General features: G+C 36.9%; 1 protein-coding gene across 9 annotated transcripts in view; it reads right to left on the bottom strand.

The window, feature by feature from the left end:
* GRIP1 (glutamate receptor interacting protein 1) overlaps nucleotides 1-25,820 on the bottom strand; it is a 659,234-nt gene that overhangs the window by 387,810 nt on the left and 245,604 nt on the right. For 4 of the 9 annotated variants that reach the window (XM_032420895.1, XM_032420897.1, XM_032420896.1 and 1 more), the window contains exon 1: nucleotides 5,223-7,283. The exons of 1 other annotated variant lie outside the window; for it this stretch is intronic. In XM_032420895.1, coding sequence (XP_032276786.1) covers nucleotides 5,223-5,355 — 133 coding nt within the window. In that variant the 5' untranslated portion in view covers nucleotides 5,356-7,283. Of the gene's footprint in view, nucleotides 1-5,009; nucleotides 7,284-25,820 lie in introns of those variants that run through there. 4 more of the 9 variants (XM_032420900.1, XM_032420904.1, XM_032420902.1 and 1 more) reach the window with 2 other exon arrangements.

Genomic DNA, 25,820 nt, shown 5'->3' with positions numbered 1-25,820 from the left:
TCCTTAAATATCAGGGGAAGAGTCATCAGAAAACTAAAGATGAGTGTAGAATAATGGACGAAGGACTAGACCCTATTAGGAGGTCCGCCTCCTAGTCCCACTTCTGAAGGCCCACTGCGGCTTGCGTACTTCTGAAACATGTAAGCAACCTAGTTTGTTCATCTAAAAAAACACTCGAGGTGGACGAAGTGCATTCTAAAGTCCCTTTCAACTGTATTTATTCCTTTATTCTATGTGGGACACAATACAGCTTGAGATAATAAAGTTGATGACACAGAATACCCCAGACAAATGGAACATGGTAGCCAATCAATTTTCAACAAAACAACTATACTAGTGATGGAAAGCAATTCTTAGAAAAAAATAAGCAGCAGAGTCATAAAACAAGCAAGTTTGCCCTGTTTCTATATAATCCATGATTCTTCCAATTCACTGGGGATTTCTTGAGTCAAACTAAGTACAGCTAAGGTTTGAATCATCTAGTATCTCACATCCAAGACCTGTCAGTTTGACAATCACTGTTTTTAACATAGAAATAAATGGCTTTTATGCTTGTAAACCTTGGAAAAGTAAAGATAACCTATGAAATGTGCTGCATTCTCTCCTTTCCTTTCCCCTTTCCTTTCCCCAGCTCCTCCCTCCTCCCTTCCTCCAGATCCCCTGGCTGAGGAAGGCAACTTTTCCTTTGATTATGTGTTCAGTTTTCATACACATTACAGCAGGGATCAGCTATCTTTCTAAAGTAATTGTAAAAGTTCTTACTCTATCCTTTTGGCACACTTACCAAAAAACAAAAAACAGAATCCTAATTATATGTCAGTTCCAGGAAGTAGAGAGGACGTGGTTACTGAACTTACCAAAAAAAAAAAAAAACCTAATCAAAGGAAGTAGTGAGAAAAAATTACTTGTACTAATTACCCCACACCAATTCCTAAAAATTCTCATACTACAAACACACACTATCATTGTTGTTTTATACCCAAGAAGAACAATGCAGGGCATTTTTCAATGAAATAAAAAAAAAGGAAGCACCCCTCTTAAAATACAGTTTGAACATCTAGGCATTTGAAAGCCTGAATTCCCTAACTAGGGATTTTAGATGCACATATTGCTTAATAAAGTAACTTAGCTAACAATGTTTTTATACACCCACATCACAATTTTTGCTCAATATCTATTAGAATAGGCCAAATAAAATAAAATGAAATGAAATAAAATAAAATAAAATAATTTGTAAATACAAATGACCTTTTCTCAAAAGGTCTAAACCAGATTCTTGTTCCCCCCTTTCTCGAGCTTCTCTGAACTGACCTCAGTAGGAAAGGTGAGTAAACCACTAATGATTGCCCTGAGCAGCTTCCCCACATAGCTTTTCTCCTGCCTCTGTGAGTCAGGATGAAAACCTTGGTTACCATGGAGGAGCTCCTTGCCTAATTGAATGCCATTACCCATGTGCAAAAGGTGCTCGGGCCAGAAGGGAAAGTGACGTGATCACATACCTTTCATATGTATAAGAGAGTAATTCAGTAACCCTCCCCTTCCCTGCATGGTTCATGGCAGGTCAGGATTTCTATCGTGGATACGAACAGTGCTAAGAGTATGCTTATAAAATGTACATTATCTGTTTTATAATTTGAATATTATTTAGTGTGGTTAAGTAAAAATATATATTATGACAGGGCCGAAGGGTTTATTTTTTGTGTGACAGATTAATCAAAATATGATATGCCAGAGTGTTTATTTTATTTTTTATGTCAGAGTATTTAAAAGGGCATTGCTATGACAGTATTTAGTGAAAAACAAATAAAAGCACCAAACACAATAAAATTGAAATTCAGGATCCTTTTCTAGCTTTTTATTACATTCAGGTTTATGAATCAGTTTTGGGATCAATGCAAGTTTTTCTCAAGGAAAAAATACCAAATGAGTCATCTATGTGAGATTTTCAAAGCAAATGGTGCTTCTTGGCAGATAAGATACAATAAAAGATGAAGTCTAAGATTTGCCAATACGTTCAGAATTTCATAAGTATAAACATTCTCCAAAACTGCTTAATATTCAATGATAGATTACTGTCTTAAAGGAATAGGAATCTCCCTACTGACAATTCCTGCCAGAAAAACAATTCCCTCTGGACACCCGGGTGAATTTTTCCATTGAAATCCCAGTTAAAATCCTTCAGCCAATACCTTTATGTAACTTGTTTCAGAACTAAAACAAAGGTTAAAATCATATAGCTCTCGAACTTGAAAAATCTTAAGAAATAAAGCCACCTCTTATCATATTTTAGGAAACAAAAACCACTGAAGTTTGGTGATTTGCCCAAAGCAACTGCCTAGATTATTTAAACTCTAACTCTAGAATTCTGAAAAGATAGATGAGTAATGAGAGCAGAATTTAAAAAATCAAATATAGTCATCCCATGCACAGTGATATACATCAAGTCCATATAAAAATCAGGGATGATACAAAATCAGTCTATCACCATTGCCATCATTGCTAAAACTCAGTTTTGATAGAGTTACAGAAAAATCATCCATTTTTAGAATAACTTCTCTTCTGTAGCATCAGACCCTACTGACATTTTAATTCAGGCTTTGACACTTCATGAGATTATAAACTGTGTTATATTCAAGATGAAGGAAAGGCTGGTGAGATTCTAATCAGAACGCACAAGAGAAGAGACATTATTTAGGATAAAGTTAGATATCAATGAGCACTTGAGGATGTACGAAAGGAAAAGCAGACTTACTGGAGAGTTTTCTGGGAAGGTGTTCCTAGCTCAATCTTCCACTATTATATGTCTAGAGTCCTGATGTTAATCTGAACCACTAGATAAACTGACAAGGCAGAGAGTAAAGTTTATTTCAAGGAAAAAAAAAGAAAAGAAAAGAAAACTACAGGGAGAAAAATAAGAATGACACGTCTGGTTTATCAATAGCACCATTAACTAAGATGTGAATGTCCTCAGTAAATTCCACCAAGTTTGAGTCTTAATGTAAATAGTTTTTCTAAGCCATCTAAGGAAACATAGGGCATGCACTTTCAAATCATGCCAAAGACTAATTAAAATAGATACGCTGTAGATGTAATTGAATTTAACCATATTACCCATTTAAGAGGATTAGTTTTCAGGATCAGTCTTACCCTTTAATACATTTCTACAGCCGTAAAATATAAGTGGATGTCTTCCCTACCCAATTCAAATAGGCCCCTGAAACTGAAGCCAAAAGAGGCACTGAGACTGAGGTCATTATATTGTATGACATGTCTTCTTTAAAAGCCCCGGCTCTTTGACATTTGATGAAATGTCAAATCCCAAGTGTCTGAGTCCATTGAGACACATGCTGTTTATTATGTAGCAGTTGGAAGTTGGGGACCTCAACATGCATCTAACTCCACAAAGTTAAATATTACATAATGGGTGTTTTCAGATAAAGCACAGGGGAAAACATGCTGGTTATGTATCTAAAGCAAATGACTTTTGAGGTTTAGCATCTTATCCTTAGCATGACCTTCACCAATCAGACCAATTAAGACATGATTCTCTGTAAGTTACTGTACTTGATGTATAAAGACTAATGCCTTAGTCTAATATATCATTCTCCTTAACTCTAATTTGAGGGTGTTTCTTAGATACCTTCATAAATACTTCTCCTTACAGGCATATTTTGTAAGCTTATAAAGTATTTATTTTGTTTTAAAATTTGTACCCAAACTAGGAGGATACAGGCATTTGAGAGAGATTACTTGATTCTATTTGCACAAGCACATCCCAGTACAAACCCGAGAAGGTGTGAGTTTGACTCAACATATATTGGTTGTGAGAAATTTGTACAATGGACACCGATGTAATTAAAAATTCCTAAGCTTTTCTTTTTTTAATCTCCAAGTTTTCAGAATTATGCATGCAAGCAGATAGTATTTTTTGATCTAACACGAATATTAGCTGAATTTTTAAGTATATTATGGAAACTAAGTTTAGGAAACATATACTGTCATTGCATTAGAACAGATTATTAATGTAGGAGCATTATAAAAGAGAAACATCTCTAAAACTCAGAGATTACTCTGTAAAAGCAACATAACCACATCATTCAAGCAAACGTCAAAGAATTATCTTTTCATTACTATGTTACTACCACCACGTGACTTTTCAACCCTCAACTTTCAACAACCACAACAGAATTTCTGGCATTAAAGCTAATTCTCATGGATTTCAATATCACAGAAATAGAATCTAAATTATTTATTAGTCAACACTCAGAGACTGTAAATGGGATATATTCATGATTAGACATCAAAAGGCCAGAAAGAATTAGAATTGAAATACGAGTTTATAAAAATCCTTATTCAAGAAGATAAAAAAGATAACTTTTAATTTTGTAAATGTAACGTATATGTAACTGTCAGTTTCCCACATTTAGGGCACTTCCATAAACCCAGGGATCTCTGCATGTAGCTGCTTTCTCTCTGTACCCTTAGGCATTTCTGGGCATTATGAATCTACTGGGACGAGTCTAAATCTCACCAGAAATTTAAAGCACTGATAAGTACAAGAATGATTCTAGTTCTCTGCTGTTTATCAGCTAATTTACAAATGTCTTAATATGGATATATTGTTTTATTCTACAGGTATCACTGATTCCAGCTGATGGCAAATAAGTGTTTCCTTAATTTAATAATAAAATGATGAACATGCCTCAGAGAAAATCATTTGAACCTCCTTCTACAAACAACACCTCAGATTAATCACAGATAACTGTCTAGAAGTCTGTCTCAGGAACATTAATCATCAACATCAACTCGAACATGAACAACTATTTGTTCCAAATAAGCTAGTCCTCTCTATTCAGAACGAAAAACAAAACAAAACAAAACAAAACTCTGTTATTTAAAAACAACTACAACAGAACATATTCTAACCACCACATTGTCTTGCAAGATACTTTTCTTAATGGTTCATTAAAATGATAACCCAAGCAATTAATTGCATTTAAAATACTAACCAGGCATAGAACTGGACCCGTTATACTGTCTAGATGCTATCTGATAGCTGTTCTTGCAACAAATCAAGCAAAATGTAGCACTTCAGTACTTCCAGACTGCTCACAGAGAACACCATCTGGGAAACCTTTTGCATTTAAGATTAAAGCTACATACAAGGTTTATTGTTAGCCCAGCACGCGAGAAGGAATAGGAGGATGGAGGGAAGTGCTTACTTCGAAAATGCTCTGAAGCGTAATAATAGACATCCTCATAGCCCTCGTGGTAATCCTCTTCTGGTCGGTACTTTTTCCCCTTTCTTCTCCTAGATCTTCTTATCTGCTTGACAAAACCCAGGAAGCGGTCCATCTCTCACTCACCGTGCGCCTGGTTCAGCCAGCCCCAGAGCGGAGCAACAACCCAGCGGCTTGGGAAGCTGGTGGAGCATGAAGGCTCCACACCAGACCTGGGGCTGGGGACGCGCTACCTACCCTTCCATCTGTCTCTGTGCTACCATCAACACCCAGACTTTAGCCATGGGAGGGGAAAAAAGAGCAGCGATATGGGCTTGCCCTAATAAGATTTCTTAATTTGCTCAAGAAACGTCAAATGTGCAATTTAAAAAAAAAATATATCTAAATAAAGGAAAAGAGAGAGAAAGTGAAATAATGAAGAACTAGGAGAAAAAAATAAACAGTAAAGCTTTGGACTTCAAACGGCTTCAAAACGAAACAACAAAGTTCAACAAGAGATTCAGCGGATGCGAGAGGAGTCCCGGCACTAGAATTTCACTATCCACATCTCCCTCGTCAAGGGCGGGGGTGTAGGAGATGAGAGGGGCGGGGAAACACGTTAGTCAATGGACTGAACCAAAGCTGGAGACTGAACCGGCTTTTTCTTACCTGCTAATCCCACCCTCTAATCCTACCACCCTTTATCGCAAAAGCACAAGCTTGGGAAACTTCTCAGAAAGCTCTTGTTTTGCACTGAGCAGATTCATTAACCCTTTGTGCTCCCGTGCATATCATATTAATGAGCCCTAAAGTGGTTTCATCCATATGCACTGCCTCTTGCTGACAAAAGTGTGCTCTATGTGTTAATTGGAGCAGCAGGGAGAAGGCTCAGCAGCTGCTTTCAAATGACACATTTACCCACTGGGCATTAATGTATTCCAATCACTGTTTGATCTAAATATTAAAATGCACTTCACAGAGAGGCTTCTCATAGGCTTAGTAACTGCATACCATAATCAGCAAATAAAAGAAACGGCATGGTTTTTTGGGAAAAGAAATACAAATAATGCCACTCTGCTTACACTGAACTCAAATATAAATCTGAGTTGTTACACTTCTTTAAAAATATAAAAACAGATGGGCTAAATAGCAAATAAAATTTAGTTCCTCTTGGTGAAGATGGAGAGAGGGGGAGAAGTATTAAAAAATGCTCACACCCTGTTCATTCTTTGTCTCTAAAATCACAACCCTTTTTTTTTAAGTACGACAATCAGAAACATTTCAGACTAGACGAAAGAGGTACTCTAAAGTCTAGACAGGTCAGCGTTAATCATGGATAATCTTTTTCTCCCTAGGTTCTTTCTTCGGGTCTTTAAATGAATGTGATTTTTTTAACACCAGGAAAAATTCAATTTGTTTCTAATATAATTAATAAACATGTCAGCATATCATCTATGAAACTAATAATATTCTTCAGCTCCACATTCCCAGAAATGTAACTTTTTAAAAAGCTCTTTACTGTATAAAGGTTGTTTAATATCTATGTAATACCAGTTTTTAGGACCATCCTAGGGGAAAGCAATTGTACTCTGCATTATCTGTTGCTAGATTCACAGGAATTTGTCTCTCCTCTAGATTTAGACAGTTCTCTATTTGCAGATATTAACTGCTAATGATGGAGTGGGGAAACACTTACTCACAGAGGTAAATATTCATCAACCAAGAACATTTCAACTCTAAAATGTGTAAAGTGAGATTCAATGGTTATATAAATTTCCCCTATTCCTCGAGATTTCCCATTTTTTATGTTTTATGAGTGAGTTTGTGAAGAGAAACACAAACTTAATGATGCTGACAAAAAGATACTATAAAATGTTTTATGAACATCTTTAAACAAAAAATCACTTGTCCTTAGGTCCCAAATCCTTTCTTTATTATTCTGACTCCCTCAACCAAAATAAACGAACAGTTAAAAAACAGTGAACTAGAAACTTGAAGATCTGGAGTCTAGGCCTTGAATAGGTCACTAAATAAATGATAATAATAATTAATCATCTGTTGGGGTGCCTGGGTGGCTCAGTTGGTTAAGCGACCAACGCTTGATTTTGGCACAAGTCATGATCTCAGGGTCCTGAGATGGAGCCCTACATGGGGCTCGGAGCTCAGTGCAGAGTTTGCTTGAGAGTCTCTCCATCTCCCTCTACCCCTCCCCCCACCTGCACATGCATGCATGTTCTCTCTTTCAACAAATAAATTTAAAAAAATACATTATCTGTTCATTTAATCCCCGTAACAACATTGATAAGGAGGTGATAACTCCATGAGTGGGGAAAGAAGGTTCAAAGATGTTTTAGTGGTTTGTCCAAGGTCACAAAAGTAACACTGCCAAGGACTACCTAGTACCATGCATCTTTTCATACAGATTCAGAGATTATCTTGTCTAAGAATTATTTGCATTTAGTGATTCATTGTTTTCTATGCAAGTTTGCTATTGAAAATAGTTGTTGACTTTCATTTTTAATTGGGATAAACATAAAATCTGGCTTATATGTGACTAATCTGTCAAGTACACTTGTCCCCCAGAGATTATTCAGGCAACAAATTTTACCCAACTACTTCTGAATTATTATAACTCCTAAGTTGGTGGAGACCACATTATTTAAGTTTTGTAGTTGTAAGCTCCTAGTTGAATCTAAAAGAACTGATGTTATAGGACAGATGATGTTTTAATAGAGAGAAAATCCTTTTTGCATAAACCAACTTCGAACATTCCACTACAGTTTACTGATTATTAATTTTAGTATTTAAAGAGACAGATTTTCTCAAGCAGTGGTAAGCAACCATTTTTGAACAAGAACCAATACAAAGTAAAATTACCTACACGCCAATCAGAAATTCTGCTTTACCTTTCTATTATTTTCATAGGTTTCAAATGAATTTATTTGGAAGGTTAGCATTTTGGTATCTGATTGTAACAAAATGTTTATAGAAGATGAGGTTTATAGAAGATGAGGTTTATTGAAGACGAGGTTTGGTGGTGTTTGGGAAGAGTTTATAATTCAGCCATATACTTGGAGGGGTATGGCAGAAGGAACAGCCCTATTAAAACAATCATAGATGCTTGAGGGGCAGGAATAGGGAATCTGCTATTTAAAGGAGGTAGACTTGGGTCACAAAAAATGAAAGAACGTGGCAGTGTACCATGTGAAGGTCAGGGAGCATGTGTGTTATGTATACCAAAACAAAAGACAGAGGACAAGACACATGCCTCCCTGCCTGAGGGGTGGTGCAGGTGGACAGGATCCTTTCATCCATCTTCCTGGGTCCAGCCTCTGAATTTTTCCCTTCTTCTATCCTAACTCTTCCATGGTTAGCAATGGAGGACCAACCTTAATTCTATAAGGACTTGTTATGACACAGTAAGCTAATACCCTACCACAATTGACAAATTAGTGGAGTGAAGTTCAAGTCCATTCAGTTAGGTGTACTACTGTTTCTGTAGAGAATTACCCATTTGCCCAATAGCACAACACTGGTAAGTGGTGCTATTCACCAGATGCTGCACTCTGTAGTTTAAACACATGGAATAGTTTAGAAGTTGCAAATGGCAGTTCACAGAATAAGTACCTCCCACAAATGGGTTTTGTTTGGCTCACATAGGTGTATTTTTTGTTTTGTTTTGTTTTGTTTTTTGTTGTTGTTTTTAAACTGGGTCAGTATCTAAAAGTCAGGAATTTCACAAATAAATGCGCCTTTTTTTTCCTTGAAAACTCAAAAGATCTGGCAACTGTGGCCCAATTCCAACATGGCAACTATTGATTAGAGCTGAGTGGTGGCTGCCACCCATAAGTAAACATGTGCTTTCCACTTAGCCACAGTCTCCTCCCCTGGGCCCAATTCTCTCATTCAGTTACCACCTGGTCCCTGGAGGCATTTACGCTCATGAACCTTGTTTGAGGTATTATCCTGACTAGCCAGTTCCAAAACACCAATTTCTTTAAATTTCAGCTCCCTTACATTTTCATGTAAAGAAAGCAGATTATTATCACAAATTGGTTTTAATTGAGCTAAATGTTCACTAAACTATAAAATTAAAATTCTTAGAAAAAAATTGTTCACAAGAGAAAATAAAGCAGGTTGAATTATTCAACAAAATGTGCTTCAGCCAACGATAGCAAATATGTCAGGGAAAAAAAAAATAAGAATTAGCTTTTTTTTTTTTTCCTGGGAAGTAGGCAATTGCCTGAACAGCAATTACATGGCTTCCATACTCTTCTGAATTAGATTCTCCACCCCTTTTTAGGAAAAGAGGAATAGACCAACAACTGAGATTAAATCTTCAATTTACAACCTTCCCTAGATCACTGATTAAGTAGTACCCTTCCGTGTTTATTTAGATTCAGTATTGGTTATAGTATTTTCTGAGTTGCACTTTGGGAAATCTGGTCTCAAAGAAATCTTAGAGACATTAAATCAATCTGGCCTTTTTAGATGCCATGGTGTTCGCAGATGATGCCAAGAACTATGGCCAATTCCCTTGTGACCTTAGAGAAGACACTCCAACATACTGAGGATGGCAGAGGAGCAAGGGAAAACACTCTGGTTCCTAGAAATGGCCCCTGGTATTCTTAATCAGACTCTATCAGACCCAACACTATTATGTTATAGCAAATGATTTATAATATCCCCCTTTACTAGTCTAAATGAAATTCATATATCATGTGATGGATGCATACATAATTTAAACATAAAATAACATCACCATACTTAAATATATGTTGAATAATATGTATTTAAATTAGTCTATCTGAGGATAAAATCGCACCAGAAGATGTAGTTAGTTCCTTGTACCTACTTCTTTTTTTAATTTTTTTTAACTGAGGTATAGTTGACACACAATGTTACGTTAGTTTCAGGTGTACAACATAGTGATTTCACAAGTTTATAGGTTATGCTATGCTCACCACAAGTGTAGCTCCCATCTATTGCCACACAAAGTTGTTACATATTATTAACTATATTCCCTGTGCTCCACATTATATCCCTGTGTCTTATTTATTTCATAACTGGGAGTTTGTACCTCTTAATCTCATCTTAATTTCATCCTTCCCCCCCAGCCCCCCTCTCCTCTGCCCACTGGCAGCCATCAGTTTGTTCTCTGTATTTATGGGTCTGTTTCTGCTTTTTATTTGTTTGTTTATTCATTTGTTTTGTTTTTTAGATTTCACATATAAATGAAATAATTTGGTATTTCTTCCTCTGTCTGACTTTTTCACTTACCATAATACCCTCTAGATCCATTCATGTTGTTACAAATGTCAAGATCTCATCCTTTCTGAGTGATATATGAAATTGTTGAATCACTACATTGCATACCTGAAGCTAATATAACTCGATATGTTAACTACACTGGAATTAAAACAAAATTTAAAAAACAAACCTCATCCTCTTTTTTATGGCTGAGTAAAATTCCTCTGTGTGTGTGTGTGTGTGTGTGTGTGTCTGTGTCTGTGTTGTGTACCTTGCCACATCTTCTCTATCCATTTACCTATTGATGGACACACTTGAGTTGCTTCCATATCTTGGCTATTGTAAATAATGCTGCAATTAACATAGGGGTATACAAATCCTTTGGAATTAGTGTTTTTGCTTTCTTTGGGTAAATACCCAGTAGTGGAAATATTGGGTCATATGGTAATTCTATTTTTAATTTTATGAGGAACCTCCATACCATTTCCCGGGTAGCTGCACCAACTTACATTCCCAACCAACAGTGCACAAGGGTTCCTTTTTCTCCACACCCTTGCCATTACTTGCTATTTCTTCTCTTTTTATTCTAGCCAATCTGACAGCTATAAGGTTATTGGGGTCTTGATCTGTATTTCCCTGATGATGAGTGATGTTGAGAATTTTTCATGTGTCTGTGGGCCATCCGTATGCCTTCTTTGGGAAAATTTCTGTTCAGATTCTCTGCTCATTTTAATTGGATTATTTGGGGTTTTTTTTGTGTTGAGTTTTATAAGTTCTTTATGTATTTTGGATACTAACCCCTTATTGGTTATATCACTTGCAAATGTCTTCTTTCATTTAGTAGGCTGCTTTTTCACGTTGTTTATGGTTTCCTTCCTTTTTGCACCTACTTCTAATGAACAATTTTAAATTTAGGAGATGATCAGAAGCCATTCCATACAATGTACAGAAAAATAAAAGGGTTGAGTCACAGGTGGACACCACAGTAAAAATTAGTATGTCTGTTGTATATTAAAACTGTGAAATACTTCATGTCAAGAGAATGAAAAGATAGACTTGAGAGAATATTTACAAAAGATCCGTCTGATAAATGACTATTATCCAAAATATACAAAGGGCTCTTAAAATTCAACAATAAGAAAATAAACTGAGGCGCTTGGGTGGCTCAGTCATTAAGCGTCTGCCTTCGGCTCAGGTCATGGTCCCAGGGTCCTGGGATCGAGCCCCACGTCAGGCTCCCTGCTCAGTGGGAAGCCTGCATCTTCCTCTCCCATTCCCCCTGCTTGTGTTCCCTCTCTCGCTGTCTCTCTCTCTCTCTCTGTCAAAATAAATAAATAAAATCTTTTAAAAAAAAAGAAAAAAGAAAAGAAACTACCTGATTAAAAAATGGGCCAAAGACTTTAACAGACGCTTCACCAAAGAAAATATACAGATGGCAAATAAGCCTATGAAAAGATGTTCCACATCATATGTCATCAGGACATATAAATTAAAGCAACATTGAGATACCACTAGACACCTATTAGGATGGCCAAAATCCAGAGCAACGACAATACCAACTGCTGGTGAGGATGGTGAGCAACAGGAACTTTCATTCATTGCTGGTGGGAATACAAAATGGTATAGATGCTTTGGAGGACAGCTTGGTAGTTTTTACAAAACTAAACATACGATTACCATACAATTCATCAGTCACACTCCTTGGTATTTACCCAAAGTTGTTGAAAACCTATGTCCACACAAAAGTCTGCACTGAGATATTTATGGTAGCTTTATTCATAATTGCCAAAATTTGGAAGCAGCCAAGATATCCTTCAGAACGTGAACTGAGAAATAACTGTACTATAACCAGATAACAGAATATTATTTATCACTAAAGAGAAGTGAGCTATCAAGCCCTGAAAAGACATGGAGGGAAATTAAATTCACATTATTAAGTGAAAGAAGCCAATATGAAGAGGATACATACTGTATGATTCCAATTATATGACATTCTGGAAAATGCGAAACTATGGAGACAGTAAAAAGATCAATGGTTGCCAAGGAGTTAGGGAGGAGTGAAGATGAGTAGGCAGAGCACATAGGGTTTTTAGGGTAGTGAAACTACTCTGTATGATACTGTAATGGTGGAGACATGGCAATTATACATTTGTCCAAACTCATAGAATGTAGAATACCAAGAGTGAACCCTAACGTAAACTAAGGATTCTGAGTAATAATGATGTGTCAGTGTAGGTTCATGGATATAACAAATGTACCACTCTGGTGGGGGATGTTGATAATATCTACCCATGTTAGGGGTAGAGGCTATATGGGAAATATTTGTACATTCTGCACAGTTTTGCTGTGAACCTAAAACTACTCTAAAAAATGAGGTCTGTTAAAAAATACTTTATGCTTCTGTGTATAACAATATTAGCTTCTAGGTTCAAATAATTATAAATAAGTGTTCACTTACAGGAATATTTAGTCATATAAAATATTTGAAAGTTGTACAAATGCAGGACAAATTTTCAGCTTTGTAAGGATTTCTCCCTCATTTCAATACTTCTAACACCCCAGCCCACCTTTCACAAAATGCTGTTAGCCCCATTTTCCTTTCCAACTTGCCTAGCATTCTGGTAATCCAAAATGCCCCTATAAATTTCTAATGGGGCATTTGGGGTTGTTCCAGCTGATGACCCCTGAGTTAAATTAACCAAGCAAATGCTGTCGTACCCCTGAAATTCTTCCTCTGTACTCTCATACCTCCCCACTTCTCTTTGTTCTCCTTATTTAAGACACTTCGTAGTGTGAAGATGAAGTGTATTATCCAGCTATTTCAGTAGCTGATATTCAAAAACAGATAATATCCTAAGAATCTAAATTGTATAATACTAATATTTTCTGTCTTCTTGCTCTTCATGAATTTGTACAAAATGTAAGGGAAACTAAGTTCCAAAATAAATGCTTTGAATTAAATGTAAGTGCTTCACACCAAATCCAAGGCATTTAAATTATTGTTCTGCCGGTAACCTCACTTAGATTTAGTAGAAGGAAAACACTGCCTGTTGGTATACTAGCATTAAGTCTTTCTAGATAAAGAATCACCAAAGCCCTGCAATCAACAAATGCTCCAATTCTTACATTCATTTGAGTAATGAAAACACTTGTTTTCATTGTTAAAAAAAAAAAAAAGTAAGACACTAGCTCATGGTCCAAATTGGGCTCATCAGAGCCTGACGTAATAATGCTTTCAAGTAAAATTATCTTTCTAAATTCTCCTCAGGCACCCATGTCTGTGGGTAAGTAAACATAATCATACAGAGACAGGCGTTCATTGTCCCTGGCAGAGAGTAGGTGCTCAATAAGTCTTTTGTTTTGTTTTGTTTTGTTTTGCCTTCATAGGTTAGCAATGCGAAGATACCTTAGTTAACAAAACAGATAAAATCTAATGACATATTTTTTAAGAAGTCAATTCACAAAATACTGATATTAGAAAAGATTTCAGAGATCATTCTCGTCTCTCTAGTCTCCTCTCTCCACCAACATGGAAAGCCTAGGTTCCCACCACATTCACACCAGCAATCTTACAAGACCCAGCCCTAGAGCTATCTCCACTTGATGCATCCTGGCTCTACTCTGGAGCAGAATGGACTTTTCCTGTGCACACTAATGGTGATTTGCTTCTGCCTCTTTTAAAACAGTAATTCTTTCCCCCATCACAGTGCCCCTTGACTCAAACGTTTATCTAGTTAGTTAATGCACAGTAGCCATCATTACTAATTTGAGATATGCAAATGGTAGGCATATTTTTATTTGATGTGCCGTCTTGTTTTATTTCAGGGAAAATTATAAAACTCTATTTCTTTTTAAAGATTTTATTTATTTATTTACTTTAGAGAGAGAGAGCAAGTGAGCAGAGGGGCGGAGGGGGAGGCAAGGGGACAAGTTGACTCCCTGCTGGGCATGGAGCCTGATGACTGGGGCTCGATCTCACAACCCTGAGATCATGACCTGAGCGGAAATCAAGAGTTGGATGCTTAACCTACTGAGCCACCCAGGCGCCCCATAAATATGTAATTAGTATACTTATGATTTTTAAATCTCTTTGCTATTTTTTCGTAGAAGGGTCTTTTCAGTAAGTGAACCGATGATAACAATAGTAGCAAAAACAGATTTAAATATTTCTTGGTATGTCTCAGTCTTCAGGAGTCTCATGTACTCATTTAATCTTCACGGCAATCCTATGAAGTCAATACTATCATTTATCTTCATTAGTACATGAAGAAAAGAGATACAGAAAAGTGAAGTAACTTGCTATAAGCCATACAGCTAAGGGTGGCACATTTACTAGTCTGAAATGAAATTCATAGATTATATAACCTGCATATCTATAATTTAACATACATATGACCTCCTAACAATGAACCAGGCAGTTCAGAATTTATGCTCCTAATCATCATGCTTGCTGCCTCTCAAGAGTTATTCTACTCTAGCAGTATTTTTAAAATGATGATTATAAAAAATTGCTGCTATCTAGATGCACTGTATACCTTCAAATGAATGATCTAATGGATTTATTTAAAATGTATAATATGCTAGAAATGATATATTTTGCAAATATATAAATGATGAAAAGTATGATGAAAAACTTTAGACGGGAAGTTAAAAACCTGTGAGGGGAATGTATTTGTTTTTCAAACTCCCTGAAGGCAAAAAATTTTGAGACCACTGACTAAATGTAGCAGTGGTTCCTTGTCACCTTTGTAGCCTGAGCTGGGAGAGCATGTTACATGCTCAATGTCTGATGAGCGGAAAGACAGAATGAAGAGAGAATAAATGCATGAATGAATAATTGATTGAATGATGGCTGAAGAGACAAGATTTGCTTAAGATTGCTCACTAAGAGTGGGAGAGCTATCATACAGTGGAAATATAGCTGCGCCCTGTCCCACTGGGCTAACAGGTCATGGAGACGACAGGAAAGTGAGAGGAGACAAGGAAGACAGAAGATGACGCTGTGATGCTCCAAAAGACCACACCCAAGAAGCCACTGTTCCTTTAAGTGGAGATGGATCTGAATGAGATACATGGAGCAGACCTAAACCGACAGCCTGCAGCCAAGCCCGCATGTCTTGTAGCCTGAAGCAGAGCTGCCAGGTTGAGGCCAGCCTTGATTAGCCCAAATGCAAACTCTCTGCAGACCAGTGAGTGGGAGACTAGAAAGGACTGTTGCTGTAAAGCACCAGATTTGCAGAGTGGCTCATCATGCAGCTGCATCAGTATATGCTGGTTAAGGTCCCACTGCAGACTTGTCTAGGGCAGGTCATGCTCTATTACACATGTCTAGGTTTTTTTAATCTGTCTCTCTGACTAGACTGGGAGGTACATAGAACAAGAGCCATATTTTATTGATTTTAAGGTGTTTGGTCTCCAGCACAGCTCTGAACTCAGAGTGGATGTTACATGTTTAAAGATGGAATGGATGGAGGAAAGAATAAAGCATTATACAATCTCTGAGATTTCTTTCAATTCTAATTGCAGCCGCTTGAGCACCCAGCCCCAGGTACTGAGTGGGCCCAAATATACACTAGGGGAGCCTCAGAAAATAGACTAGTGACCACATAGGAAATATCCAGGAAACAGTCCCAGAACATGACTGGCACTGGTCACTGTTCCTGTTGTCCCAAAAACGTGCAACTTGACACACAATGAATGGACCCATGAAGAGGATTCTAGCTGGGTCCTCCAGAAATTGAGATCAGAATGCAAAAGATTCTGTTGAGTTTGAGGATCAGTAATGGTTACTTGTTAGAAATCTAAATTAGGCTTGTTCTTAACTCTTAAGGGGGAAAACCCCAACTCCTTACTTTGTTTGGACATTGAAAACCCCACTTCTGCCTTTCTCCAGGTTATTTATTTTTAAGCCCTGATAGATGTTTTTAAAATTGGATGTTTCCAAAATCTTGGATTATGGGAGAATAATCGAATAATCCATGTAACCCAAAGGCCAAACCAAAGAAAGAAATCTGGTCTACCTTATTTAAGTTTCACTGATTCTTTTTGTTCCTTTCTTAAAATTTTTGTTTAATTTAAATTCAATTAGCCAACACACAGTCCATCATTAGTTTCAGATGTAGTGTTCAACAAATCATCGGTTGATTCTAACAGTTTCATGTCAGGAAATTTAGTCTCATGATGAGAACAAAATGTAAAATGCTATCAGGGAAGACTGGAATTTGGAGAGTTATCCTCAGTTGGGCAACTTTAACTTCTTTATTCTGTTTTTGTACAATGATTAAATACACCTGAAAAAAAAGAATATCAACTACTGGATTATTTTTCCAACAAGAATGACATGAAGTATTGAGTTTATTGCCACGTCTTTCAAAATATCCACATTAGTTTTACAAATGTGCATAATATCCAATAATTGCCTATTTTAAATTTTTTCATGTACTTATTTTTTACAAGTGGACATACTCCATATTGCACAGGTATGTAGTACATTATGTCTTGTAAGTATTTCATTGCTGGAGATGATAGGACGCTAAATAAACATAGAGGAGCATCTTAGTCCAATTTATAATTGATACTATGTATTTAACTGAAAGAATGTTATTCGGTTTATATTCTCACCCAATGCTACTATGCCCCTTCCGAGCTCTAGATTCACATAACCACATCCAGCTTCCTATTAAGATCCATAAAAGGGCCTCTTCAGGATAACCAGGTCAGAAACCAGCACAGTTATCAAACCTGTGCCTCCCACCATAGTTCCCAGCTCAGGAAACAGCATTATCCTTACAATTGCTCAATTAAAAAAACACAGTCATCCTTGATTCCTTTCCTTTAGACTACCCACATCCAATTTATTGGCTCTACTTTAAAAATGAATCCCTAATCTACCCACTTTTTTCATGTCCCACTGCCACCCCCAAAGCCCGTCAGTCTTCTTTCTAACTAGGCACCCTATTTCTACTCTCATTCTATTTCCCATACATCAACCAGAAGGATCATATTAATCATATATCAGGTAATCTCATTTCCCTGCTTTTAACTCTGCAATGAGTTCTGTATGTTCCACAATCCTTATCAGGGCCTTTAAAGCCCAGGTCCCTGCTTACCTCTTTAGCTTCTTCTCATATTACTCCCCACAATGACCTTCTTCTTGTCCTTGTCAAGCTCGGAGTCTTTGTCCTTCCTGTTCACTCTGCACCAAATGTACTGCCCCCAAATCTTTGCATAGATGGAGCTTTTTGTATTCTTTAGGTCTTAGCTTAAATCTTCCCTCCTTCTGGTGAGGGCTTTCCAGACGCCCCCATAATAATATAGCCCCCATGGTCATTTGCCTCACATCTTCCCGTCACGTCTCGCTGTCAGAAATTCCTTGGTTTGATAATGTGCTTACTTGTGTGTTACCTGTTTCTTCTCTTCTAGAATATGACCTCCCTGAGAGTTGGGACTTTCACCCTCATGCACACTGCTCTAACTCTGGGCCAAGAAGGTGCCTGGCAATACAGACAAACAATGAGCACTTGCTGAATGAATGAATGAATGAATCAGATTTAACGTAAGCACATACTGTTTGTGATTTATTTAAACATACTATTTAAATTACACAAAGGCCTTTAAAGTTTCCTTCCTAAAAAGTATATTAAACATTATAATCAGCCAGCAAGGAGGAGAAACAGGACCAGTTCTAAAGATGGCTCAAAGCTGGCATGGATCAAGCAGGTAGCATGTCACGGGTGCTGAATACTATTTATAGAGTGAACAAATGATTTTTTAAAGCCATAGACATTCCCAAAGCCCTTTCGAGCTAATGGTTTTAAACTCTTCACTATTCTTGTAACCGAAGTTAATACCAAGTAGAAAGATTGCTTAGAATTCTCCCCATGGCCCCCTTTTTTTTTTTAAGATTTTATTTATTTACTTGACAGAGAGAGATAGAGAGAGCACAAGCAGAGGGGGAGGGAGAAGCAGGCTCCCCGCTGAGCAAGGAGCCCGATGCGGGACTCGATCCCAGGACCCTGAGATCATGACCTGAGCCGAAGGCAGACGCTTAACCAACTGAGCCACCCAGGTGCTCCTTCTCCCCCATCTGCTGGTACACACCCACTGCTTAATGAATACTGAGTATGCAGTATGTGTGTGGAGAACAACAGAGTGAATAAATGCACAAATGAATGAACCAATCGAAGTTCAATAATAAAAGAAGAGAGGCAAGAACATAATTTAATCAAAATTAGATAAAGAACCTCTAAAAAAATCAACAACTCGTAAATTCTTTGATAGCAAACCAGAAAAGTGTGCCTGTAAGTGAGAGCAAGAATTGGGAGCTAAGAAACGGCTTTAGGAGAAAAAGGTTAAGAAGGTAAGATGAATCATATGGCAAAGCACTTAGAGGAAGGAAAAGAAGAGAAATTTAAATTAGATTACTCATCACAACTCGAAAAAGAAGTGAGACTACAGGAAACTATTTTAAATACCAAGCAAATGTTCCTGTACCCAAATGAATCAATAAAAAACAAAACAAAACAAAACAAAACCCTAAGCTTTCTGAAATGCAGGGCTTTGGTAAAATGAATCAACCAACCAAGAAACATAAATAAACAAATAAGTATGTGCCATTTAAAAATAGATTTTTCTTGCTCTCTAGTAGCCTGGAAGGACAATGGTGGGAGGGTATGGGGAGAGGAGAGGAAAGAGGAAGAAGTATGAATGAATTCCCAGGCAATAGAACCATTAGGTAGTACATTGTTCAGAACCATCAATAAGGAGCTTAAATGAATCCTGTGAAGTCTCACAGTTATCTAAAAGAACTTCATAATCAGCACTATTTTTTCCACCATCACTTGAAAGCATCTAGCTGCACAAAAATAATAACCTCTTACAGCTAGAAGAGACTTTCTAATCTAGATCTGTCTATCTATGATATATCTTCAGGGAAAATATGAATTGTGATCCTTTCCATGTTTTTCAAACCTCTGTAATATTCAGATGGTACATTTAGCATTTCAAATTTGGAAGTAATTTTTGTTTTTATTTTTAATTCTCGTATGCTCATTCAACACACAGTCTTGACTGAATATATTAATTAATTTTACATGCTGAAAAAAATAGAAAATATCTTTAAAAACTGAAAGAATCATCTCAGTTCTTCAAGCTCTTTGAAGCCTGATATATTTGGGCTCTCAGAATGACTGCCTGACATTTCATTTTGCAAGAAGTGTAAACAACTACAATAAATTTACAAATGCAGACATGCCACAGTTAAATTTCATTTCACGCTCAGTAAGCAAACATTATCAAACTATAAGCACTGTCCTCCACTGTCTTTTTAACTCAAAATCTTGTAGCCAATGGATGGCCGACCTTGAAATATTTCACAGATGGATGAATTGGCTTAGTTTACTAGTGAATTTGCAGACTAGCAAACTTAAGCTATATGTATTACTGTTTGAGCAGATGGCTCTATACTGTATTTAATAAACAACACAAATAATTAGTGATCAGACAGAATCAAATTAGAGGCCCAATTAGGAATTATTCAGGGAAAAAGACTACTAAAAATAATGAATATCTTTTTTCTGCATTCAAATTTCTTTAGAAACTTGACACCACTTTCATTTCTTAATGGCAAATTTCTTTCAACAGCTTGCATCAATTTCAATAAAAGCAGGAAAATACGTCCATTGAAGAAACCATCAGGTTACACAGGGCTTTGGGAAACTAAATGAAGGCTGAGTGCTATAGAGGGCTGGATAATTTCTTATGTATCAGTATTTACCTGCAGTTTTACATACATATATATAAAAAGGAAGCTCTCTTTACTTAGATATGTTTGGTTTTGTAATACTGCCAATTCATTTGTCATTCTGCATTTATCAGTTACTCAGTAAATGTAATAAAGATACAACATGAAAATAAATAGGGAAAAAAAACCCCTCATAATGTACTTTATAATTCAAAATCCCGTATGTGAGAACCTTCTGTTTATTCAGTTTAAAAATTAGCTCAGGGGTGCGTGGGTGGCTCAGTCAGTTAAGCATCTGACTCTTGATTTCGGCTCAGGTTATGATCTCAGGGTCGTGGGATCAGTCCTTTTTTAGGCTCGAGCCAGCAAGAAGTTTGACTGAGATTCTCTCTCCCTTTCCTTCTGCCCCTCCCCCCTGCTCTCTCGCTCTCTCTCCCTCAAATAAATAAAACTTAAAAAAATTATTACACAGTATTAACTTCCAATTACAAATTACTGGAAAGGCAAATTATTGATGCAGATTTACATTGGTGAGAATTTCTTTGACTAATCAATCATTAAAACTGACATATGGGGCTCCTGGGTGGCTCAGTCAGTTAAGCGTCTGCCTTCGACTCAGGTCATGATCCCAGGGTCCTGGGATCGAGTCCCACATTGGGCTCCTTGCTCAGCAGGGAGCCTGCTTCTTCCTCTCCCTCTGTCTGCTGCTTTGCCTACTTGTGCTCTCTCTCTCTCTCTCTCTCTCTCTCTCTCTCCGTGTGTGTCAAATAAACAAATAAAATCTTAAAAAAAAACCTGACGTATGAACTAAAGACATTTTCTTTAAAAGTTGCGGTACACGCTATTCACCAGTAGGGAAGCTTTAACCTGTAGAGCCCAAGATGTTAGCATTAGTCATGATTTGCATCTAATCCTAGAGGGCAACGCAAGTCAATTATCCACATCCATATTGACTTTTTCTTTTATATCACCGGTGCATCACTGAATAAATTTCTTTCCATAAGCAATACCCCCAGTTGACTTCAAACTCTCAAGAAGTGATATAGTTATTTAAGCGAGGTAGTTAAAATTGAATCGTTCAAAGCCCACCTTTGGACAAGGATACCTAAATGCTCTTTTTGTAACGCATTATTGAAGAAATAAAATTCAATTTTTTTTTGCGCAGTAATGACTGTCAAAGTTTAACTTGCAGAAAATATTCATTAACCCTATCATAGCTGCTCTAACAGCCTTCTCATCATCTGCTTTCTTACCTGGCAATACAAAGGCAAAACTGTCCTTTCTGTTGTTGTAGGCTGAATGTCTAAGCATACAGTTTTCCCTTTATTTATTGATTCTTTCAACAAAGAATTTATTGAATGCTTACTATGTGACCAGCTACATTGAGTACTAGTGATACCATAAAAAACAAAAAAAAACAAAAAGCAGACAATAATTATCTTAATGAAGCTTATATTCTGGGTAGAGGGGGATGACAGTTTATAGAAAAAGTAAATAAGGAAAATGAGTATGAAGGACCTAGGACCTATATTGGATATTTACTTCCTTTATTTATATGTGTATAGTAAGTGCTCCATATAAATTATATGGTAAGTGCTCCATATAAATTACTATATGAAGCAGTTACAAATGAAGCAAGTACTATTTAATTCGATCTTCCATTGGATTACTAACAAAGGAAAAGTCAAATCTCATTATAAGGCATCAGCATCACATCAGTGACTCTCATGGGGAGGGGTTCATAAGAGGGGAGTGTCAGAATTACCCAAGGAGGAGGTTTCCCCAACTCACAATGACTTTTCAAAACGCAGGTCAGGGACTCCCTCCTACAGCAAGCCCTGCCTGGTGCTCACGTCCCCCATCTCTTCCAAGGAGTCTAGGCTTGGGAGTTACAGCATCCTGAGCTTACCCTACTAGTTAGGATATGGGTTCAGGTGCTTTAACAATTCAGTAAAGAAAGAAACCTCCACAGGATGAGAGGTTTATTTATTTCTCATGTTAAGGTCTGAGCTGGTAATCTGACGGGTAGAGATTGGGAGAGAGTAGGTGGTGCTGCTACACAGTCATCCAAGAATCTGGGTTCCTTCCATCTGAAATGTTATGAAGTTGAAGTGTTGTCCTTATACTCAGGAGTGTGACTCATCATCATTATAGCCAAGTGTTAGCCTGAAGAAAGAGGAAAATAGTAAAGTTTCCTCTTAAGAACAGAAGCAGTAAGTTGTACATTACTTGCACCTGATACCCATTGTTATATGGCCACTCCTTACTAATCAAGGAAGGGAAATGTGGTTTCTCTAGTTGGGTGGCCAGATGTCTAACTAAAATACAGAAGTTTCTATCACTGAAGAATGGGTGGATAAGGACTGGAGGATAAGCAATTTGTCTCCCCTCACTTACTTAATTATAGCATTATTATTCTCTGTTGTAATTGAGGTTATCTGGTTTTCTTTGGGGCTGACCTCAAGGTTTGTTCAGCAAAGAGCCAGTATTCTGTTCATTTTTGTTTCCCTGGTACCTAGCATAGAGCTTTGGCCTCTAGTGGGCACTCAGGTCCTGTGTATTGCCTATACCATGGGCTCTATTGAAATTTCATTTTCTTTGTACAACAACCTAGTAACATAGGTGTAATAGTTTCATTTGATAGGTGCTGATATTTATATACTTACCAAGTAAAGACTCAATAATTTATGGATGCAGTATTTAAAGCCAAATTTGTACCACTCCTCAAATCTCTTGCTCTTACAACAAATCATGCTGGTATATTTTAAGTACACACCAAAACTTGAGGCAACTATTTTAAAACGCAGCCTCAAAACCTTACATTAGACATGAGTTAAATTTTTCAGATAATATTCCAACATCAACAGCCTTATTTTTATCCTACATTAGTGCAAATTTTCTAAATGACAAGAAACAAGAATTCTGATGGTAAAGACTTTGAACTTCTTACAGAACCCTGAAAATATCTGGAATAAAGCAAAAACTAGATCCTCAGCCACTTGAGCTCATTAAATAGTGTGATAGCATTTGCTTCACGATTAAGGTTGTCAACCTTTATATTCTACACTAGAAAGCTGTAGGGTTTATATTAACTTTTAAAAATTTTCATTTTTATTTTACTGTGGTAAAAGCACTTAACATGTAATCTCCACTCCTAACAGATTTTTAAACGCACAATAGAGTATTATTAACTAGAGGCACAATGTTATGCAGCAGATCTCCACAACTTATTCATCTTGCATAACTAAAGCTTGGTGGGAATGAGAAACAGTGCAGCTGCTGTGGAAAACAGTATGGAGGTTCCTCAAAAAATTAAAAATAAAACTACCATATGATCCGATTCAGCAATCCCACTTTTGGGTCTTTATCCAAAAGAATTGAAATGAGGATCTCAAAGAGATATTAGTATATTCATCGCAGCACTATTCAAAATAGCCAAATGTCCATTGGTGGGTGAATGGAAAAAGAAAATGCAGTATATATATACAATGTAATACTATTCAGCCTTAAAAATGAATGAAACTCTGCAATGCAATAACATCTTAACCTACGGAAGGCACTAGATCTTTGAAGCAAGATGTAATTGAAATAATATTTGCGAAATATTATTCCTCAAACATCCCTTCTTCAGAAAACAAATAGGATTTTATCCTAGGGTCTGAGAAACACCAAGGTAAAATTACGCATTTCTCAACTGATGACCACCACAGTACCTTTGGTATGCAATAGAAGTGCTCTAAGAGTACTTCTCATTTCATAACATAGGATATTAAAATGATATTTATCATCTAATCAAAGACATTCTTAAGGGAGGGGTGCCTGGATGGCTCAGTTGGGTAAGCAGCAGACTTGATTTCGGCTCAGGTCGTGATCTCGGGGTCCTGAGATGGAGCCCTGTGTGGGGCTCTGCGCTCAGTGGTGAGTCTGCTTGGGATTCTCTCTCCCTCTTCCTCTGCTCCTTCCCACACTTGCACATGTGCATGCTCTCTCTCTCTCTCTCAAATAAATAAATAAATCTTACTAAAAGACATTCTTAAGTCCTGTTTTCTGCTTTTCATTTTTAAGTGTGTGGTAGTGGAGAATATAAATGACGACTAGTCCACTTCGGTGCCCCTGCTTGCTGCTAAGTTGTTAAAGATGTTATCTGCCATCTCGTGACCCTACTCTACAGAATCACTTCTGAGTAAGAAGACACAAGAGCCTCAGTCCTCTGTTATTTGCTCCAAGTTCTCACAAAGCGTTTCTCAAAACTCTTAGTGCAATTTAAAGCTTTAGTAATTTCAGAGTTATAATGCTACCAATTTAGTTAAATGTTTTTTACACAGATTTTGTTTAGTGCGTTGGAAAGAATAAATTTTTAATTTAAAATTTTTGTCTGCAAACTGTTTCCAGATGGATTGGTAGAGGAAGCCCGAGGCTTGGCTACCTCAGTCACCACATCTGCCTCCATTAGATTTTTGGGTTTTGTAGGTAATATCCATATTGTTGTGTATATGACAAAATTGTTTTTTAGTGATTTTAAAGCTAGGATTACAAATGTAATCTTTTCAGTCAATGAGCTGAGCTGGTGAAAGTTCTTATAAAAATCAACTAGAGCGGTGTATAGCATAAGGTGGTAATTATGTCGAATTGTAATAAGAAACATCAATATTTTTAAATGTTAAGTAATCAACCTTTCAAGTGTTTCCTTTAAGTAATTATACTAATATAATTCTTAGGTTATTTGTTTCACAGAGCAATTATGGTAAAAAAAAACATGTGAATTAGGGATGCCTTCGGCTCAGGTCATGATCTCAGGGTCCTGGGATCAAGCCCCACATCAGGCTGGGCACTGCAAAACATTTTGTAAAGGAAGCTTTTAAATAACATGCACTGCTATATTGAAACTGTTCTTTAGAATGCCAGTGTAAGGTAGCTTCTGAGATTTACATGCAAAAATTGTCAAATTAAACTGATAATCTTTAATATTCACTGTCAAAATTCAACCTAATCTTATTCTAGCATTTACAGTTAACATTATCAACCTGGTAGAGGTGAGTAAAATGAGCTTTTACTTGACATTGCTTTTAAAATTTATATAAGATAATGAGTACTATAAAAATAGTGCTCAAGATTTTGCATCTCAACCAAAATACAGAAAGTTATAGGTAAATAAAGGTCAATGATTTTTTTTCTACATGGGTACCATAAGTCCTCAATTCGGAAGTACGCTGACATGAATTACATGGCTTTCCGTTGACTTCTTGCTTTCTGACATAAGAAACAAGGGGTATTTGTTTAGATTATGTTAGTAATTTTCTATCGTAGGTTGAGAAAAAAAGTGCAACACACGTCAGCCTACAGAAATAAAAATATTATCCGTGTCAATACAATTTAACCTAAGTTATGTTTTAATTTTTATTGGTGCTAACCAGTCTCCCTAGGGAAATGGAGCCAATGGTAATTAGAAAAATCTCTTACACATATTCATTCTTCTGGGCTTTGGAAACAAACCACTGAGATTATTACCACCACCCCCCTTCCGAAGTAGTCTTGTGGAAGTAGATGACTTCTCATGGACATGAGTAAGACTGAGTACCGGATGTGGATCCCCATCACAATGAGGGGAA

This window comes from Phoca vitulina, unplaced genomic scaffold, assembly GCF_004348235.1.
Source record: "Phoca vitulina isolate PV1807 unplaced genomic scaffold, GSC_HSeal_1.0 scaffold23, whole genome shotgun sequence".
Taxonomy (NCBI): Eukaryota; Metazoa; Chordata; class Mammalia; order Carnivora; family Phocidae; genus Phoca; species Phoca vitulina.
This window is presented reverse-complemented; position numbering and strand designations above follow the sequence as displayed.